Raw genomic sequence first — 22,230 nt, forward strand, 5'->3', positions numbered from 1 at the left:
AATGAACAATGATACTAATAGAATCAGAACTTGCTTATAAATTAAACGTAAATATAGCATATCACAAGGTAAACCTAGTGCAATTAGTCAACTTAAATGTGACTGAAATTTTACTTTAAGGTCAGACGACACGTTCCTGGAGAATCTTTTTTGTATCTCCTCGTAATGAAGAGTTCCAATAAAAAATATTAATTTTAAAATTACTTTAAAAATGATCAAAATTTACTTGGGTGTGGTAATATGTCTAGATGGTCAAGTGGTTAGAACCGTGGCCGCTCAGTGCCAGAAGTTTATGGGTTCTAGAGGTTGTGAGTTCAAAGCCCCGGCGGAGATATAGTTCTATTATAGTGAATTTTGCTGTGGTGTATTGATTTTTTACATCAGCAATTGAAGTGTATTTTAAAGAAGATTATATAGGAAATTGCATACTCTAGTATTTTGCAGAAATGCCTGGTAAGGTACCCTAATTTTTTGCAAGAAGGCTTGTCAGAGTAGTAGTAAACCATTAACAAATTCCTGAAAAAAGTTATCTAAAATTGAGGAACGTGTCGTCTGACCTTAAAGTGACTGAATAGTATAAAACTTGCCCTCAGTTACATTTACAGACCGTTATGGTTAGCTTTAAAAAAAACCCCAAAAACCTGATGATCATAATTTGCATTACGTTTTATCAGTGGAGGTTGGTCTCCAAACTTGAAGAGCCACCGTTCCGTCTGTCTCGCTGTAGAACTGCCATTTGACGATTTTCCCACTCTTCTTGATCGTCATCATCTCGTTCATACCGGTGAAGCTAAATCGGGTTGAAAGAGATTTCCCCATGGAAACCAATGGTGCGTTATTGTTGGGTTCTGGCACTGTACTGGACACTGTTTAGAATAATAATTAAATAATCATGTTTACAATTATAATTATTTTATTTGGTATTACATTGCTTATCACAGAAAAAAAATAATTAATGATTTTGACTTTACACAAATATCATAAAAAGAGCATTAAAGAGACTGGGTGGTCAACAAATTACTCATCAACAAATTACCCATCAACAACAAGTTACCCATCAACAACAAGTTACCCATCAACAACAAGTTACCCATCAACAACAAATTACCCATCAACAACAAATTACCCATCACCCATCAACAACAAATTACCCATCAACAACAAATTACCCATCAACAACAAATTACACATCAGATTTGCCTCAGACAAGATATTATTGACAATAAACTATAATATAATTTAGAAAAGAAAAACTTCAATTATTTTATATTTGAAATTTGAGTGTTTCCCTCAATAATAACTGTTAACGTTTTTATTACGTTGGCGTCAGAATTAAGCCGTATGGTTATCATACATATTAGTATTTTAAAATTACCTGAACATTGGGGCGGATCCCCTGTAAACGACCCACTTCTTTTACAGGCTCGATAGAGATCACCTTGGGTGTGGGAATATCCTGATTTACACCTGTACTGTAACACGTCACCGATTGCTAGGGCACTGTCGGAGTTGACTAGTTCTGTGTTGCTCTCTAAGGTAACACTAGGTACAGGGCAATTGTCTAATTAAATAAAAACAACAAAAGAAGAATACTGTAGAAGAACTAAATCGATTTCATTTTGTGTATAAAACAAGGTCAATGAGTGAATTAAAAAATAATTCAAAACATACAAGTTATGTACATGTACATGTACTTCGTATTACAGAATGGTTTCTTATATTCAAATTAGGTGACAGAAATCTGTCTTATATTTTATGAAATTGCTATTTATTTTTAAGATGTTAAATAAAAAAAAAAGAATCACTAAATCTCACTGCAGATTAAAAAAAAACAAATATGGTTACCTTCTACTTGGTTGCAGTATCCACAAGTTTTTGGACACGTGTGCCATACAAACTCATCATTAGTGCATGCTTGGGCGTCAGCATTTACATACTTCACGCAATTGTCTGTAGCATCTTTGCAAATCTTACGAGCTATGTAATATGTGCAATGTACTAAATCATCAACATTTAATAATATGACATGTAATCAAATACCAAATCAAATACTTGTCAAGATTTGATATGCTGCTTATTCATTTCTCTAATTAATTATTACCTTTTCATAATACTGACTCAGGTGAGCTCAAAATGCAAAAACAGAGGTTAAGTCTTGACCTAGAATGACTAAGTACATGTACCTTGCGGAGAATACGAGCAGACGTAGGGAATGTAGTAGGCTGATGAACAGCCGATACCGCTCCATTTCCCGTCATTATCAGCAATATAAGCACAACTCTTTGTTGAACCTATATATTGAATTATACAGAATTATACCTTTCCAAGTTAAAATCCTAACAAACTGGATATGAAGTCTGTAATTGATTAAAGGACAGTCATTGATATGACTGAACAAATGATTTGGTACGGTACACGTCCCTGGGTACATGTATCAAATGGAAAATATAATATGATGCTGTCAGTATAATTGGGAAGTGTAGAAGACCTCCATTTTTATCAACAGGTGCTTTTTTTTTATTAACAGGCGATTATTTTTTGCTTTGTAGACGCGTTTATTATATTAAATATAATTACAATGCATCGCTCTACACATGAGCTATATGCCTTACTTTTTATATGATGTTACCTGAATTATAATTAATCCATTTAACTGGTTCTCCGTCCGCCCATAAATTGTCTTTTACACCAATCCAAAACGGGACGCCATCTTGACTTTAAAAACATCAAAATGACAGTTATATATACCTAATATACCTAATCATCTTTCAACTTCCTCACACATAAAGTATCATTTAAATCCGATATATATTTACAAAAAAAAATTACACTAAGCTAGTCAGGAATCCATTTTCCTTTGTGTCTCGGCTGGAGGCTAGTATCGCGTTGTTCTCAGACGCACATCTGGTCACTGCAGTATCACGGTCAACTTCATCGTAAAACGCCTTGTAGCACTGACCCTGGTAAGGTATCCATCCGGTTTTACAACCTTATTTAAGGCAGAAACAGTACACAGTGAACATTCGTAAATTTTCTTTTGATACAAGAAGATATCTTTATCCCAATAAGACCGAAAAAAAATTACAACATCACGAAATACTGCGAGAACATATTTGGTTTGCAAGGCTTAACAAATAGAATTCATTTATGAAATAATCACAAAATAATTTATCTTTTACGCAAAAAGTTATTAAATTGTTTGTATTATAACAGCCAACTCACGTCCGCAAGTAAATCCTGCGTTTGACCATGTTCCATCAGCTAAACAGATGATTGTCTGAGTCTCGAACGCGTTTGTTTCACAGGAGAGTACCACCGTCTCGTCAACAGAGTAAGTCTCTTTCAGAACCACACTTTTTGAATCTGAGGGTACCACTGGCATTCCACATATCACAGAACCAACTGTTAATGATTTCGACTGTTTGAATATCATTATACATAATATTTTTCAACAGGTCTTTGTATTTGATTCATACCAGAAAACAACTTTTATTTTACATTTGCCTTCATGCTGTACAGTTTTATGCAGCACTAACATGTATGAAAACTTGTAATATATCACCATGTAACACAACGTTAACAAATTGATGTACTGGACATAATACAGGTCAATTCATTTTGCCATCACTCTCTGGGAAAGAACACACAACTTATGCATAGAATACCGTTATAATTATTATTATTACATGTTATAATTACAAGTTACAAGTTATAAAAATGTCTTTGAATACCCCCTGTTGCTGGTTGTCGGTTGCACAGATTGCAAGACATTCTACAGCTTCTTTGTAGTTCGGGATCTCTGTTGCAGCTCAGAGTATCAATTATCCTTTCTTCGCAATCATCAAATATGTCGTAACATTTTTCTGCAGTAAAGGAAATTATATTTTAGATATGATGCTAGATGATATGTTCCTGAATGAAATAATTGATATAAATTTGATATACAATATTAGGAAAATTAAGATTCTTTTAGATATAATTATTATGAATATTGATATGATATTCAGAAATGATGATTTTCTGGATATAGAATAACCAACAAAATTATGATATTTAGATATGAGAAAAAAAATTCACCGATTCCACAAACGTCACAGTATCCTCTGGTACACATATACTTGTTGGTTATACACCAAGGTCTTGTGCCATGGCCAGGATTTCGACAATAATTATTAAGAAGATCGTCATCAAGATCCCTGTAACATGAAAAATCAAAAGTTAATTTTGGTCTAGACTTTTATATCCATATTGATAAATTGTATATGTAACCGTTCTTCAACTGTATCAAGTGCATTGCTGAACACGAGTAAGATTTTATGAAACTACTATTGTTGAATGCTTACATGGGGTTGTATGTACTACTTAAACAGTGTTTGACTTCTGACCAAGGCACACATTTGGCAAACCGTCTGGTTATATCAACAGTTCCTCTGTAGTTTTCTCCATTGTTGGTGTAACAAAAGCTGGAATCATTTTCTGTGCGATAAAGAAAGGAATCCATGATTAAAATTCCTCAGTTTTTTAATAATGAGAGTGCAATTTCGCAGTTTTTGGATTGCATGTACATACATACCATTAAGTAGAGTTACCCGAGCCGAGAATCCTTTTGCAGAATTACGGAAACTTGTTTCAAAGGTCAAACCTAACTGATTCTTCTCTGTAATAATTGTGTCCGGAAATCTGTCTCCACAATAACTGTAAATCATTTTATAAACATCAAATTCTAACACCCAAAATATTTTATATTTATCACTCTAAGGTTGTTCGGTTATAATGACAATCAAAAATAAACCTACCTTAACGATTAAGATTCATCGTAATATCGTACAAAAATAATATGGCAATTCTATAATGAAAGAATCAATGTCATTTAATATCTGTTAGTTTGATGAGATATTGGCACTTCTGATAAGTAGAATTGTTTTTTTGGATACCTGCAACAATAAAATTTTCGCCGGATCTACTTTTCTCATCTGTTTTGATTTAACACTATTTATAGAACGGGAATTTCCGTAATAAACAATGTCAACAAAATGTAAAGTTGTGTCTGTTTTATTGTCAGCAAACAAAAAAACCCCAGTTTTTTAGATAGAAAAAATTAAAAGTTTAGCCTTGAAATATAAACAATACACATTTATTTATTAAATTCACTAAATCGAAAATTAAGCGTCTAATCACGATTTCGTCTGCTTGAGATCAAGGATCAACATTTACGGTAGGCTGGCTGTTCCAATGCCAGGAAAAATTATAAAACATATAGGCATAATTATACACTTTCACGTTATACTGTTGTTCAAATTTGGTAACGATAAGTTTTAAATTAGCACATGTACACGATCGGTCATAAGAAAAAGCATCGTCATGCAAATCTATGAGTAGTGTATCAACTCCTTCGGCGTATTCAAAGCGGCAGATACATCATACAAGTACCTCAAAGGCTATCTAGTTACCACACCATTTACAAAAGTTGCACATACATACTATTATTTGTTGACATATCAACTATTTTCGTCGACGATCGCGTCTCCTTGCTTATGCCCATTCAGTAACATATTCCAGCGATTCACATTAAAACCGGGTTTTACTAATTTTGCTGCACATTGAATAACATCACAAGCCATCGAATGTATTTCGGAACCCTTTCATTTTAAATCCACCCGATTCAGATTTCAACTCGCTGTTTGTGTTTTATCCATTAAATTCAGCTCTGCTCAGCTGAAGGCGCGTCCATTTTGAAAATTGTTGCTGTTGTTGTTTTGTATTCATACGCGCCGGTTCGTTTACATAATTTACAATATTTTTGATCAATGAAACTTCAAATTTCATGATCTGAAAATGTTTAATTAAATGGTAAGAAATGAATTTAATCATTTTTCTGTTGATCGACGTATCAAAGGAAAAATTGTCCAGAAAACCAAATGTTTTCCGGTCAATAGAAAAATGATTAAATTCATTATTTAATTCATTCCCGAGTTGAGAGGGATCAATTCCCGTACGATTTACATGGTGATCATATTTGCATGGACATGTCCGAAAGAAAAGAATTTTATGTCCTGTTCAACTATTCAATACATCTGATTTGACTTTAAAATTTGCAATCAACTTACCTTAAACCAAATTGACCTGGTAGTGAATGCCTAATTTCCAACCTATCCTCACATGTTCCATCTGAATTAGCCACAATATCAAAATCATTGAAGTCAAGCTTCAATTTGGATCCAGAAGGTGCCTTTAAATAAAATAAGTATTTTTTTTTCAAGAACTACATGCATTTGCATTTGGTGCATCAACTTTCATCAAAATTATTTTTTCTATCATAAAATTGATAAGGCAAGGAAAATTAACCGATGGTGAGAAAAGGAATTCATGACCCTATTTTTCAGATACATATCCTTTGATTAGGTTGAGTTTCATTCGACTAAGACTCACTATTATGTTCCAGTAACATTTTCTTCCAGAGGGGTAAGGTAAGGGGTGTTGTGGGCTGGAGATATCGACTGCGGTTTGCCCGGTCGTTGACAGATGGATAGTCTCTCCACAGTCTGATAACAAACGAATAAGTAATCCGAATTAAAACAAGAGGCCCGTGGGCCAATCGCTTACCTGAGTAACAATAGGCATGATAATAGCAGCTTAATGGAATAATAATACAAAATATCTGGACAATGTGGTATAATACATGTCGATCCTGTAATAAAAACAATCCATTTTCCCCTGGATATTCTTATGTTTATAATCACGTCCTTTTTCTGACTGAATGATTTTATAGTCATATCACATGTTGAGCATTACCGTTCTCAAAACAATTCTATAAAACTGTTTATACATGTATATGGGATATAAGCCTACATCAAACTCTGAACCCCTTGTGAGACCAAATAATCGTCCAAGGGTCATAGTCTAAACAAATTTAAAGAATCAGCAATATATCAAAATGCTTGCATTTAAGTAAAACCATATGTGAAAACATTTCTGGTTTTGTGAATAATTATAATGTTTTCCTTTGTACCATTGGATCCCAAATGTGGCCTACCAGACTCCTCTAGATTTTGATTTTGACGAATTTGAATTTGAATCTACACTACCAGAAGTTGCTTCCGCTAAAGTTACAGATTTTTTTTAAGCAAATGGTTTCTGAGAAGAATTTTTTTTAAAGATTCACTCTATATATTCCTATTTAAATGCCCCATCCTTCAACCGGGGGTCATGTTTCCCCAACTTTGAATCTAAACTACCTGAGGATGCTTCAACATAAGTTTCAGCTTTCCAGGCTGATTGGTTTGTGAGAAGAAGATTTTTAAAGATTCACTCTATATATTCCTAAGTTAAAATTCGACCCCCATTGTGGCCCCATTCTACCCCTGGGTTTCATGATTTTCCAAACTTTGAATCTACACTACCTGAGGATGCTTCAACATAAGTTTCAGCTTTCTAGGCTGATTGGTTTGTGAGAAGAAGATTTTTAATGATTTATTCTATATATTCCTCTGTAAAAAAAATCGAACCCCATTGTGGACCAACCTTACCCCCAGGGGTCATGATTTTTACAACTTTGAATCTACCCTACCTGTGGATGCTTTCACATAAGTTTCAGCTTTCCTTGCCAAATAGTTCTTGAGAAGAAAAGTTTTGAAAATTTAACGAAAATTTTCAATAATTTCTAATTATCTCCCCATGTAAAAGGGCTTGGTCCTTACTTTTAAATCCCCTTAGCCTACTTAAGGGTGCTCTGTGCTAAGTTTGATTGAAATTGGCCTAGTGGTTCTGGGGAAGACGTTGAAACATGAAAAGTTTACAGACGCACAGACAGACGGACGGCAGACAAAATGTGATCAGAAAAGTCACAGAAAATTACAGGTTAGTCCTATTAATAATAATCAATGAAAGAAATAAGTAAACATTAACACATGCCAAATTTAGTGAGACAGTTTTAATTTTCAAATTCATGAAATAGTTTAAACCGCCAATGCCTTCTTAAATATATGAATCGGGTAGATAACAGTACAGAAAGTATTTACATTCATTACAACTAACTTGAAATTTATTAAGGTTTTCCGCTCTCAGCGGAAAACCTTACTATTATTCTGAAAAATTTTCAAATTTCTTATTATTTTTTTTTTCTTCTAGACGCCAACTTTGATCCATATCCGGTTTTGAGTTATTCCCCTTTTAGTAAACTTTAACGACTTCTTTTGTCCAGGGGGGTTTAGCTATAACGATGACTGGCAGAGTCTCAAAGATGGGCTGGTTTGGAAGCTAGTACATTGAATTTGTGCGAGATATATTTCATTTATTATTTAAATGCAAATAAAAGGGGTGGTATAGATGTTGAAACAAAGGTAAGAAAAAAATTAAAAAAAATTCGCGTATTTTCCGTGTTAGTTTTCTACCTGATAAAAATTTGTTATAACATGTATTTTAAAAGTTCTTGGTCTTACTCAGACCTTTCATTCGGTATACCGAAAAAGGGGCTGGCCCCTATAATTAGGGAGTTAGAGGCGTCCAAAGTTTCTTGTCAATAACTTAAAAAGGAATAAAAATTTCTAATGCATTATTGAAGCAAAGTTGTAAAGAAATTAATTTTGAATCCTTCCATAGTATTCAATTTAATGTTTTCGTAATTTATAGTCAGTATTTGCAGAAACAATTGTTGTCAGTTCGGTCCATTTTTGTGGGGGTGCGCACGTTTATGAGGTTATGAAAGGACTTCTTGTAATGCACTAACTGATACATGTAGCGCGCAAAAATAATTCCACATAAAACTCCCAAATGTTTTTATTCATATGTACATTTTCATTTCATAAAGATGAACCTCTCTGACCTTATTTTTGTTGTTTGTTTCATAACTGTGCCCCTGTCTATATTTAGATGCATTACGAGACTCAGGTAACCGATCGATAGGAGAGTCGCTAGCTGTATTCATGGCCGTCGCCTAGACGACAGTGTATGTGCTTGTAGAGCTGGACGTTCACGTTTAACACCCCACTGTGTTACTTTGAATTGTTTCAGTACTGGGGGATGTGTTAATAAAATGGTTCCAATACATGGTAATTAAACTCAAATTTTCTACAATACGTATACACGGCCGTCTTATAAAGCACAATGCGTTTTACTGACATGACAAATGTACGCGAACGCGGGATTGCTCCCGATAGAACATTTCTTTTAAAGCAAAAAAAAAAAATACTGATTTGCGATGGACATAATATAATTATCATCGTGGAGATGATTTTAAAAAGTGAATGTAATATTCGTATACGATAATATTTGAATCCTAATCCGCTAGTTTTAAGTTACGATTATTAGGGATATTAATTATGACTTGCCCCGCGTTTCACGTTTTTTACTTGCAAAACATCTACAAACGAAAATACCAAACAACCTTCAGCAGCAACTTATAAATTATTTATTCCATACACAATTCTAAAGAGGTAATTAAATAAATTTTATAAATGCTTTATACTTGTACTCGCTATCTTCCATGGAAAAAAGTGGCATGGAAAAAATGTTGTTCAATGTTCATCAAATACGCTGTAGCCGTAGCAATCGAAAATAATTAACAAACTGTATATTGATAGATTGACATATCAACAAACATTCAGACCCGCAATGTGTTTTTTTTTACAAGTTCTATAAAATGTAGACCTAATGACTGAATTATTTACCGTTTTCCGTCTGCGTTATTTTGAATCACGTGTGTACGTTATGTGTAGCCATATAGATGAACAATTTAAGTGTTTAATTTTTAAAAGAAATTGTGTACATGCAGAGCAATGCAATGCTAGGACAATTAAATTTCAACAATGTATATGGTGAGGCCGGTCGGACTGATACTGGTTCTGCTTGTTCTACAAATAGCGAATGTAAGACGAAGTGTTGGGGGTGTAATATTTTAAACAAATATAAGTATTGCTTTCTTAAAAGCTTGCATTACTCAACTTAGTATTTTATTGGAAGCATTCTTAGTTACCTTAGCTGCATATATGTACCAATGACAATGAACTTTATTCTCAATAAACTGTGTTTACAGTGCAGAGAAGATATATACAAAAATTACATTGTGAAGAAGGATTAGTACATGTACACGCTCGGTCTGTATCCCGGAAAAATTGACTACCATCCGAAATTTTTCATACAAGGTCTACACACTTGCAGCCAACATTACCTTTAAAAATACATTTTAGAATTTGCCGCTGTTTATAAATTCATTAAAAAGACGCGCAGAATCAAGTGGTAATATGTCGTTTGATATGGGATTTATGACGTCTATTTATATTGTTTTCATTAAAATTATTTCAAGCTTGTGGGTGGAATGAAATCAGTTTCACATGTTATATGACATAAAGATGTCCTCTCCCCACTTTTTCTCTCAGCAACTATTTTTTTTTAAATTTACATACAAAAATTGAATTATCATGGAGTTACCACCCCCCCCCCCCCCCCCCATTTTGGTAGCATGTAAAAAAAATGGTATGAAAATCATGAAATTATGGGTGAAATTTTGACAATTTTGAAAAATTCAAAATTATTCTTCTTTTTTTCATTTTTTGCTTGTCAAGATTTGTTGGATGAGTTTGCCCCCCCCCCCCCCAACTTTCAAAAACGATGCTACGTGTCTGGAAATTACTCATTTCTTTATTCCCTTCTTTAATAAACAAAACAAACCAACAAACATAACCGATCCAGATAAATATAATTACATGTATCAAAAATAAACTTCAAAAACTAACTACACAATCATTCATCCGTCACCCACAATATTGCCTTTTCGATATTTGTCATCGTTGTAGACCCGTGTAACAATCTGTTAAGTAGGTGCTTGCACGACAAAGAACCCTTTGCTGATCTACATTTTCATTAACGCATACAAAGAAGAAATATATTTTGATTTATTTTTGAATTTCTTTTGATGTAAAAAAAAAAGAAAGAAGAAATTGGTTCTCAGTCTCTCTTTATGCCTGTTTGTTAGCGGTTAATCCAAGTTCATTTTGAATATCCTTTTGTAATTTAAAAAATGCGATGTAATTTTTTTTTCATGCGATATTTCGGATAAAGCAATGAAGAGTTGTTTCTTGAAATTTTATTAGACCATAAAATTGTAAAATGCTAACATTGAAAATTGTGCCCGATTTCTTTCTTTTTTTTAAGGTAAAACTTTATTGATTTAAAGATGATTCTTTGAGACAAACAAATTGACATAATCAATAAAAGTTTGACAATCTCTAACTGCAGGTCTGTAGCTTTTAGTCTGAAAAAGAATCGAATGGACGACCTAGGACACAGATCGTCCATCCGAATTTCTTGAAAATTGCCATTTCTTTCGTACGCGGACGCAATACTCACCGAGACTAAATGGTTCGTAAGTTTTAAGTTTTAACTGCTTTGAAAGATAATATTGGTTTTCTGATAATTATGAACATGAATTATTATATAAAAATGGTTAAAATTACAGTAAAAGTACCGGCACCGGTCTTCTCCATGCGCGGATCTAGAAGGGGAAGGGTTCCAGACCCCCCCCCCCCACCCCAGCGAAATTTCTTTCAATTACGTGTACATTATAAACTTACCAAATATGCCTCGGACATCCCTTGGCAAACTCAAAAAACTGTCTGACTTTTCAACCCCCACCCCGGAAAAATTTTCTGATCCGCGCATGTTCCCCCTCCTCGAAATACAAAATTATTCTTCAAAACCCCCTGTAAAATTTCCAGGATATCCGCATATATACTAAGAGATTCATTGGCGCTTGCGTTCGATAAAAATGCGTGTAAAACGTTTGCCAATGGTCTTTTTACCTTCGTACCGGGCATAACCATAGTCCCACTCTGTGAATAAAATGCGGCGAATCAAGCTAGAGACAACGTGTTAAGATCTGTATTTGCTTATAAACGTGTAGTATCATCGTGCAAAATGTACTGTTCAATTATAATTTTTTTTTTACTTTACTTGTAAAATTCAACATCTGTTTCGTATAATTTTTTCTCACAGTTTAGTTCTTACAAAGTTACTTTTTTATTTAGTGATTGACATGTACACTCTTCAGACTTAATATGTGATTTCAAAGAGACAGAGTGTCATGTCTCAAGGACTGTTTATCTCTTAAAACAACATTGTGCAATTATCAGATTTTCATTTCTTGGACATCAAAGACTCATTGAGTTTATTTAATTATTTTATATCTGTGAACCTTTCACTCAGCTTACTTATATCATTACCTGTCAATTTATACTCATTGTTAAGATTCTTATTGCCTGACGTACAATTGTCAATGCGCAGTCTGGAATACGGCGGCCAGCCCCGGCCACGTCCGACTCTCCCAGAGTTTTGAGTCCCGAGGCCACTTGTTTGTAACATGTCTGTCTGTTAAATTGTTATAATGTTGCCATCGTTGAGTGTCGTCCAATTAATGTGGAATCCTGCATCAATTGCCTGTTTATTTCTCTGGAACTGTATACTGGTGGACCTTCGGGAATACGGCAAACCTACCCTTCGTTTTAGCTTACAGCCCACAGCGCGCCACAACCTTATACCTTATACACTTTACGCCAACATTCCCTCACCCGGTTCGTACTGAAAACGACCGATGCAGATCCAGACGAATTATCTAGCACCGTAAAATCTACGCGGTCACAGAAATATTATACAATTATTTAATGCTTGAGCAGTCAATAGACCAGAATTTTTTCCCCTTGGTGCAGGGAACAGCTCAGTATGATCTATGGTCTATTGACTGTTCAAGCATTACATTGCATGCATTACAACATCTCAAATTTAATAGCAGTTTAAACAAAAGAAGGGGGGCTTAAACCCATTAGATTTTAAATAGTCTTTTACCTTATTTGAGGCTTTAAAGCTGTTGATTATTTGATACTCCATTTTGATAACATTGAATTTAGTTTCACCAAGTACTAAAAACAACGTCTATGTAAAGGAATATACATTCCCTGAGAACTATCGAAAGGATGTACCTTTAACATACCCGCGTTCTGAAATACGTTGCCGGTCCAATAGATTGCAGTCTATTGACCGGCGGTCCAATAGATCGCAGTCTATTGACCGGCGGTCTAATAGATCGCAGTCTATTGACCGGCAGTTCAAAATAGACGCAAATATTTAATTGGTAATAAAACAACAAAATCCGTTTGATTATGTAATGAAATACTTTGTTTCTCAGTGTTTGTACATCTAATATTGTACTATGGTCAGCTATAAATTTTTTGTAATACGTCACAAGTATGACGCAGCTACGACGGAAAACCTAATCGTTGCTTGCAACGAGCTCGTCTCTAGTTTACAACTCCATTTTGATCTTACCATATGTTGTTGGATAGTAGTAACAGAAGTAAAAGTCGACTTTTCCGTATCTGATAGATATTTTTGGAGTCTGTCCGGATTTTATCGGAACCTTGTTTTTTGTTCCTACGGAGTATGTTTCTTCCTCAAAACTCATATCTGAATTGGTAGATGAAAATATCTGTCAATTTTTACGTTCAATATCAAACATCACTTGTAATATTATTGCGTTCATGAATAGTATCCTATAAAATAAAAACATTTGTTATTGATTCGCAGTATTTGTATTTTCAATTTTAACGTAATTAGTCTAAATGCCTTTTGTTAATCATAAATTATGCGAGTTTATGATTTCAAAACAAATTCATTAACGTAATATATGCCCTGCTAATTCAAAACATGCTTATTTTACCATCAACTTTCTGGCATGATGAGGTTTCTTTGAACAAAATGAAGGGCTCTCTGTTTGGAATAAGAAGCGGGTTTCTAGTGAAACCATCCTCTCGACAACAGAAATGGAGAGTCATGCTATCATCATAGGAACCATCAGGAAGGGACCCAGAGATATCAGAAGGAGGCTGGCTGTCCACGAGAGATATTGATCCTTCACTGAATCCTATCAAATTTTTGACTATAATTAGCAATGAACGATATTCTTCAGATCGGTGGGTCTTATTGCAAATTTTATCAAAATCATATGCCGAACAAATATCAATTATTTTGTTATTTTATAATACATCAATTATTTCAGAATACACAAGAATGCGCTTCATTTTACGCGATTGATCATCAGATCAAGGGAATATTGCAAACTTAAAGCTTCCTTAAACAATAAACTTGAAAACAAAAACTACAAAATTAGATACTAAATCAAAATATGAATGTAAACTGAGAAGAAGAAGAAACCCACGATTATAAAACGTTTGCAAGACGGATATTTACCTTTAGGACAACTCCCTCCAGATCTGATGATACAGTAAGTACCAGGGCCCCACGTTGTTTGTTTTCCTATAGGGGTAGTCTGAGGTTTTGTACAGAATTGATATTGTAAAGATTGGTCTGAGGATGTCAGAGCGGAATATGTATCTGAAGAAACCGAAGAGTAATGGGAGTACTCCACAAATTGCCCCGACTCAAAACCTTTAGGACACCCTGTAGACGCCTGGATCAAAGAAAAGGGTTCCGCCGGCCATCTTGAATAAGAAGTTGATTCATCGTCTGTAGAAATTGTGAAAGGATAAAATAAATGCATATCAAACTTTACATTTTTTTTAAAAGGTCCTACTGTATAAAAATTGTTGTTTATTGGTATGAATTTTATGTTAGATATATATTATAGACATGTACATGGATCTTGATAAAAGACTTACCGAATCCCAGTGGTTTGTAATAACAGAAGTGTAGTTTGTAGTTAACAGTGTAACTTATCGTCATATATGGTGTATCTCCATATCTATGCAGTAATTTATTGTCGTTTTTAATCCTTAAGAATTGTCGACTTGATGACATTCCTAAAAATAATGAAAGAAAAACTAAATAAGCTAGCATACCCCACGCTTTCCCATATCTTGACAATGCTACAGACAATGAATGGCAAGGTGTGCATTGAATACAACAGTCTTAAAAATCTAGACAACATTATTATGGTGACAATCTCAAAGGGCCCCCTTAAATAATGGACAATAGGTTGAAAAGATTTTCAAAATATTTTGCTTTGACATTGATCTATAACTTTCCCACTGACATAGAACTTTTAATTTAATCTCATTACCCCTTAAATACAGGCATTTTTGTTCATTCGAGCAAGATTAAGCAAATGGAAAATAATCTACGGCTTAAAACTGGTTATGAAGAGATCCTTCACATTGACTTGTTTCAAGGTCATTACATGCAATCAGATCTAATTGAACAGCTCTGTTTAAGTAAGTCTTAGCCAAATAGCGTGGATAGATAATATGTTCTTAAAATAGGATTTTTGCATGGTCTGATATGACCTTCACTCTTGAACTACAAATATCTTTCAAGGTCACCTCAATCCTTTGATGAAAGGAACCATGTGGGTGAAGTATAAGTCAGACTGGTGCAAAGGTAAAAAATATATGCACAAGACAAGGATTTTTTATATAATTTTGCTACATTGTATAACCTTCACATTTTACCTTGAAGATTTGTTCAAGATCTCTACACACCCTTTCCTTAAAAGCTCTGTTTATGTGCAGTATGAGCCAATTAGGGCTATGGGGAAAGTATATATGCTCTGAAAAAAACTTTTACATGATCCGATATGACCTTGACCTTTGATCTACAAACTTTATTCAAAGTCACTATACATCCATTGACCATAGACACTCTGTGAGTGAAGTGTAAACAAGATTGGACAAAGAAAAGAGAGGATATGCCCTGGACAGGGATTTTATATATAATTCTGCTATGACCTTGACCATAGACCTAGAAACATGGTTCAAGATCACTGCAAACCCCTTACCCAAAGGCACTATGTTGGTGAATTATGATCCAGATTGGACCAAGAGGAGAGAAAATATGCTCAGGACAAGCGATCTTGGACGGACGGAAGAACGGTCAGAAGGACGGACGGACAGACAGACGAACAGACTGATCACTATAGGGTGCCTGCAGAGCGGGGCCTTAATAAAGAGCTCTACTGGCAACACTTTAGCAGATCAAAACTTATTTCCTGCTAATATGCTTATCTGTTCGATACTATTTGAAATATACATAGCCAAAATTCTAGGAGGAGTAAAAGGGCCAAAATTTCATTTAAAAGCTATTCAAAATTTTCTGGTAAAATGCACATCTACACACTGTTTCCTTATTTAATACTTGGGGCAGCAGTTTAAGACAAGTTCCGCCTTCAAACTGATCAATTATTAAAATTTGTACGTAATATAGGGCCAAAATTCCAAATTCAAGAGGGCAAAATTACAAGAAAAATCTAGTAAACTTGTACATGTAGAAAACTTGAGTCGGAGTTTATTGGTTTTATACATATCTACACATTGTGATCTAAATACGAAAAAAAGTTTACGAAATTTCGTGCAACGGTTTAAAAGGAGTTGCGCTCACAAACTTTTCAATACTATATTCAATTATTCTAGGTTCAAAAGAACCGAAAATCAAATTAAAAATATAATGGAATCGGAATGTTCCTGGTAAAATAAGCACATCAACCCATTGTGTCCTTAATACAGAGTTAAAAATCTAACAACTGAAACGAAACAAAGCAAAACAATTCATTCCCCCTCCAAAAAAAGAAAGGACTTACGTACCGACGAATTGACTGACGGATGAGTCAAATATTATACATGTAACCCTCGCAACTTCGTTGCATAGACTATGAAAGGGTAAGTAATTCATATCAGCGAAATACACGTCTGTTTGTTTTACAACTCATCTTGATGGTTTCTAACTATAATCCTATATATTATCGTATAAATGGTTATGCTAGTAATGATCTTATTTTTCCTTTCAGTTCGCAAAAAAAAAAAAAATAAATAAAATAAAGTACGCAAAAGTATTGTGTGCCGCTGGTAACTTAATATAACATCACAAAGAAAATGGCTGACGAAAACATAAAAGGTTACAGATTTACCATATTTTCACAAACGCTCGAAGAATTGTGGATACAAGTGTTACGTATATTCCATGAACAATCAAACCTGTAACTTCCTGACAGTATCTTGTAGACGGAAACATGATGAAAGGTTCCTCGGAGGGCAGATTTATCGATGAAGATGTGGAACCGTCACTACGGCAACAGAAATAGAACCTTGAGTTGCTTTCAAACTGACCATTGGGAAGGATTCCGGATATGTTAGATGGGTTTTTCAAATCATCGTATTGAATGTATCCAAAGGTAAACCCTATAAATGAAGACATAAAAAATTCAATGAAAATTCTTCTAATTAAATGCTAGTAAGTTCGTAATCATTCTTTATTAAATTGATAACAGCATTACCTGAAGGGCATACTTCGTCTTGTCGATATACGCAGTATTTTCCCGCTGGCCAACTTAATGAAGTAGCATCTTTGGCCGTTTTTTTCTTTGTACAATAATTGTATGTCGTAAAGTTTGGTTTAGATATTACATCAGCATTAAAAATAGAACTGACATGATCTTGTTTTGTATCCTTGTGATGCTGAGTGAGGCTGCCTTCGTAAAATCCATTTGGACAACCAGTGGTTTTTGTACCGAGAATCGTAAAGGAATCAGACGGCCATTGGGAAGCTAACATTCGGTCTGAAACCAAACAAAAGTTTAAGAAGTGTTTTCGGGGAAAAACTATAGTTTGTCTGTCCTAAGATAATTATGCAGCATATTTGGACCATGTTTAAAAATCAAAATGCTCATACCTGTGACAGAAGTGCAGTTGAAGTCAATGAAAGGAAAAATATCTAAGATATCACAATTTACTCATTATCATTTTTTACTCGGAGAAATTCACAGGAACGATAAGAGATATCTTAATGGAAATTTATAATGAGAAATGCTTACAGGTTTTTTCTTTCGAAAGTCACTCGGAATACCTCGCACAATTTTTCAACATTATACTCCAGGTACTTTTGTAAAGCAATATCCCCGTATACTCTTAATGTTTAGTCGTGTATTGAAATTTGTAATGCTAGATGCGGAGTTTAAAAAGGGAAATGGGATTTTTTTTATACTTTTGAATGAACATCGTTTGAACACAGAGTAATTTATAAATATAGAATAATTAAAGAAGTTTGCGGCATAACAATACATCTTTGGACAGATTATATATTTTTGAAACGTTTTTAACAATAACTCCCCCGCCCCCCAACTAGAATACTTCAAATTAACTGAAAATGGATCACTGTCTGTTTTAAATAGAAAAATTGTACATGCAAGAGTTGGTGAAAGACTAAAATTTTAATCTGTCTACATCTCAAGAAATCCATAGTATAAGTACCTCCGTCATAACGAGTGCGACATCCCATAGCTGGATCAAGTCCTTCTGGACAGCGGCAGGTGCACTGGTCTTTGATGTAAGCTTGGTACCCAGAATTGTCACAGGTCAGAGAAAAATCGCTGCACTTTAGTCCTACATAACAAATTAAGTCATATTTATATATGCAAATATTTACAATCTTTATCAATAATTATACTACATAAAAGTCTGTTAACAATATCAATAATGTAATCGTAAATTGAACAATATTTGAGAATTATATAAATACAAGTAATAAGGAAACATTCTTTGAATACTATGAGGTGATCAAATACAGTCAGGAGATATCAAAACCACCACAGAGCCCTTCAGGCTTTATTAATACCCGGCTTTCTCGGCGACCAATAGTGATCAGTCTTTCCGTACGTCCGTCCGTCTGTCCATCCGAGATCTGTTGTTCGGAGTTTATTTTCTCCCCAGTGCCCAATGTACATACTTTACCGAAAGAGTGTCATTTGGTAAATTGTGTGCAGTGACTTTGAACCATATTTCTGGGTCTGAGGTTAAGGTAATGGCATAATGGCATGCAAAATTATTGTTCTGAGTATATCTTTCTCTCTTTCATCCAAACTGAAATTTGTCAACTGGACAGGTTTAAATAATAGGTTAAGGTCAAAGCAAAATTGCTGCAATGCTTTTAATCCTATCGTTATTATTTCAGCGGGACCCTTTGAGATGGTCACCATCTTAATGATTTCTTGTTGGATTTCATCAGCCCCATACGGATTTGATCACCAGGTATATAAATAATGATTTTGTAAAAATAATTTAAATTTTTGATTTTAATCAGAAAGTGTTTATTATACGTTTCATCGTTATTGCAAAATTAATTTCAATATAGTTATTACAGGTAGATAGTTATGAACAATTGTATATAAAACGATGTATAATTCTGCAGCACATATACTAGCTCAAAATTTTGTCTGTGATAAAATAAGTATGACCTGGTACCTTTGCAATCTGTAATCTGAGACACCTCGCTGAACAAATAATATTGGTAAGGATCTCTTTTTCTTACAAGATATTCAAGATCAGGATCAAAAACAGACATCGTTGGACCACCATTAGTAAAACCCTACAGGACATTGAATCAAACATACATGTTAATGGTCAGATAATTTTCTCATGTTTTTTTTTATCATTAACAATGAATTATAAAGCTTAACGACTTAGTAATCACTAAGAAAATTTTATTTCACGTTACTGAAAATTACCATAATGATTCCAAAAAACAGTTTTCAATTTGCAATCATCCATAACTACTTGTTCCGACCAGAATTGAATTTACTACATGTGATCACGTAACTGCAACATTTTAAAAATTAACTTACATACATTCCGTAATGCATCACGTTTGACAGATCATAATACCCAAATAACCGGCTCCTTTTAATGTTACTCTCATAATACTGACTCTTATACTCTACAATAAAGATCGCTTTGATTAAAATATTTAGAAGGTAAATGTCATCGTAGCAGAGTATTTGCGCAGAGTATCAAAGGGGCTTGGTCACGATTTTTGGTCAAAATTTGTTTTTTCCGATTTTAATTTTTAGAATGCTTCATAAAGATACTAAATTTAAATTTAATAGCCACCCATAACATGATCATTGTTCGTTGAACTATAATAAGCGAGTTACAGAACTTACAAGTCTTTGTTATGTAAACATACCTTTTTTTACATTTTGAATGTCGAAATGAAAATTGTAGATTTTAACCTAAAATGAATATGTTGAACGTTAAGATCTGTTTGTTTATGCCTAAAATGAATAAGAAGATAGACAAATTAGCTTTAAAAAGATGTTTAACTGGTTTATTGACCTATGTAAATAAAAAATAGGGCAAAAGCCTTGTTTACATGACAAAGAATCGTGAGCCTTGTATTCATGCTTATAATTCTACAACTGACTCTCAAATCTCATTTGATCTTTAGAAAAACATTGTAAATAATAAAAACAGAAAAATAGAATTTGACCAAAATCGTGAACATGCCCCTTTAACACTTTAATACTTGTACAGTGATGATTTGTGAAATAATCATTGTGCATGTAATTAATGAAGTGCAGCGACACGACGTGCTTATCTCATGGTTGGACTAGTAGATCATGTCAGGGAAACAACTGTCGTAGCAGTTTGAATTAAAAGCATTGTTAACCTTATGTACATGTACAAGACATCTTAAACATGTACTAGGTAGTTACTGTAGCAATTACATGTACATTGATAGCATTGTTAATACAACTACTGATTTTAAAAATCTAGAACAGGAATACAGAATTTAATATGCATGATTTTCAGTTGATGCTCATTTCAGTTTTACATGTATACAGTAAACACATAATTCATTACGTGTTATGATATGTATAAGTAAGTATATTGTAACTTTAGTTAATCACTTTGTGTTTACTCACTCTCATGTATGTTGCTATAGTGAACACTCATATAGTCATCATGCAGAGGATTCCTCTGTTCGTGACGTAGCCCAAAAGCATGACCAAGCTCATGCACACAAATATCCTTCAATAATAACAATACTAATAATAATTTTATTCATATTTAAGTCGGTAAAACTGGAATAACTTTCATAAAATTCTGGACGAAGCACAGACCATTTTGAAATTGTTTTTCCCTTTGCATTTGTATCTTTTATGTTAGAGTGTGAGTATAAAACACTGTACCGAATAATTATGCCAGTGCCAATGTGGCATTTTTACACCCGTTGAAGATGCTGTTTCGAAAAAATCCATATATACCAAATGATAGAACATTGTCTAGAGAGTTTATCATCACTTTTGTTTTTAGTGTGTTGCAAATGACAGGAGATATATTAATATTCCATAGGAATATGATAATTCCCATATGAGAAATAATTTTCCTTGAGAAAATATTGACAATCCTTTTACGATTTTCTAAAATTCATTAAAAAAATTATTTCCTATAGGAGTATAGTTTTTCCTTCAGGAATTTGATTCAAACAGGTAGTTTCCCTATAGGAAATTACGATCTTTTTCGGATTTTACCAAATCCTGTCGGAATTGAAATCTCTATAGGAAGTTATGGTATTCCGATATGAAATTCCTAATTCCCTGCAGGATTATTGTTTTTCCTCTCAGTCTGGGAAAACTATTTTCCTGAAGGAATTTAGTATTTCACCGAAAGCTGAGATACACTGATAGCTAAGATGGTTGTAAACTCTTTAAGCAATGGTCTAACATATGGCATATTTGAATTTTACGATATATGCAGCTTAGATGGGTTCAAAAAATGCCACATTGGCACTGGCATAATTTTCCGGAACAGTGTTATAAACTCATTCCGTCTAAAATACTTCAAAATTAATCTTAACCATTATAAAGTTGGAAATAAAAGAGTTTAATACATTGGATTTGCATACTTACACCCCCACAGCAGTTAATAACTTGACCATTCTTTTTAACTAGATTGCCAAAAAATGACCAGCATCTAAAATAGAAAAAAACTTATGTAACTGTTTATCACTCTATTTAAATCTAGTCTTTGCCTTGTCTTTTGAATAAAAGTTATTCGGATTGGCAACTGATTTAATAACATAAAAGTCCATTGTTAAAACTAAGAAGATGGGTGAATGATATAGCGCAAATGCCCTTGTGGTCTAGTCGTAGAATACAATTTCAAATTTGATTTTTTAATTTAATTTATTTGATAATGTTTTATTTCAATTTTGCATCAGCACAAATTCTAACTATACAATATATTCAGTTTTGAATATTTAAACAAAGGATAAAAAAATATTGCCTTACGTTTTAGTGATATCGAACCCAAAACCTAAAGAGCCAATATCTATAAGGTTACCATATGTGCTTTCACCACTGAGCCATTTCAGTCACAATAAAGTGAGATGTTTAAACGCTATATGCGACTCTGGCCAGGAATGAACAGTCTTGTTATATTTTTCAAAAACGTTCCATTG

The 22,230-nt window shown here is 33.8% G+C and overlaps 1 protein-coding gene across 1 annotated transcript in view; it reads right to left on the bottom strand.

Annotated features, from left to right (window-relative positions):
- LOC105337195 (uncharacterized) overlaps nucleotides 1-22,230 on the bottom strand; it is a 28,012-nt gene that overhangs the window by 541 nt on the left and 5,241 nt on the right. The window contains exons 7-30 of the mRNA XM_066087692.1: nucleotides 21,680-21,743; nucleotides 20,693-20,798; nucleotides 19,613-19,704; nucleotides 19,233-19,356; nucleotides 18,243-18,374; nucleotides 17,270-17,551; nucleotides 16,971-17,174; nucleotides 14,664-14,804; nucleotides 14,236-14,511; nucleotides 13,706-13,909; nucleotides 13,315-13,452; nucleotides 6,430-6,542; nucleotides 6,108-6,229; nucleotides 4,574-4,695; nucleotides 4,344-4,476; nucleotides 4,078-4,196; nucleotides 3,732-3,863; nucleotides 3,223-3,402; nucleotides 2,830-2,989; nucleotides 2,630-2,715; nucleotides 2,184-2,291; nucleotides 1,846-1,977; nucleotides 1,376-1,561; nucleotides 665-866 (exon numbers count right to left, since the gene is read on the bottom strand). Of these exons, the coding sequence (XP_065943764.1) occupies nucleotides 665-866; nucleotides 1,376-1,561; nucleotides 1,846-1,977; nucleotides 2,184-2,291; nucleotides 2,630-2,715; nucleotides 2,830-2,989; nucleotides 3,223-3,402; nucleotides 3,732-3,863; nucleotides 4,078-4,196; nucleotides 4,344-4,476; nucleotides 4,574-4,695; nucleotides 6,108-6,229; nucleotides 6,430-6,542; nucleotides 13,315-13,452; nucleotides 13,706-13,909; nucleotides 14,236-14,511; nucleotides 14,664-14,804; nucleotides 16,971-17,174; nucleotides 17,270-17,551; nucleotides 18,243-18,374; nucleotides 19,233-19,356; nucleotides 19,613-19,704; nucleotides 20,693-20,798; nucleotides 21,680-21,743 (3,558 nt within the window). The remainder of the gene's footprint in view (nucleotides 1-664; nucleotides 867-1,375; nucleotides 1,562-1,845; nucleotides 1,978-2,183; nucleotides 2,292-2,629; nucleotides 2,716-2,829; nucleotides 2,990-3,222; nucleotides 3,403-3,731; nucleotides 3,864-4,077; nucleotides 4,197-4,343; nucleotides 4,477-4,573; nucleotides 4,696-6,107; nucleotides 6,230-6,429; nucleotides 6,543-13,314; nucleotides 13,453-13,705; nucleotides 13,910-14,235; nucleotides 14,512-14,663; nucleotides 14,805-16,970; nucleotides 17,175-17,269; nucleotides 17,552-18,242; nucleotides 18,375-19,232; nucleotides 19,357-19,612; nucleotides 19,705-20,692; nucleotides 20,799-21,679; nucleotides 21,744-22,230) is intronic.

The sequence above is a fragment of the Magallana gigas genome, chromosome 6, assembly GCF_963853765.1.
Source record: "Magallana gigas chromosome 6, xbMagGiga1.1, whole genome shotgun sequence".
NCBI classification, from domain to species: Eukaryota; Metazoa; Mollusca; class Bivalvia; order Ostreida; family Ostreidae; genus Magallana; species Magallana gigas.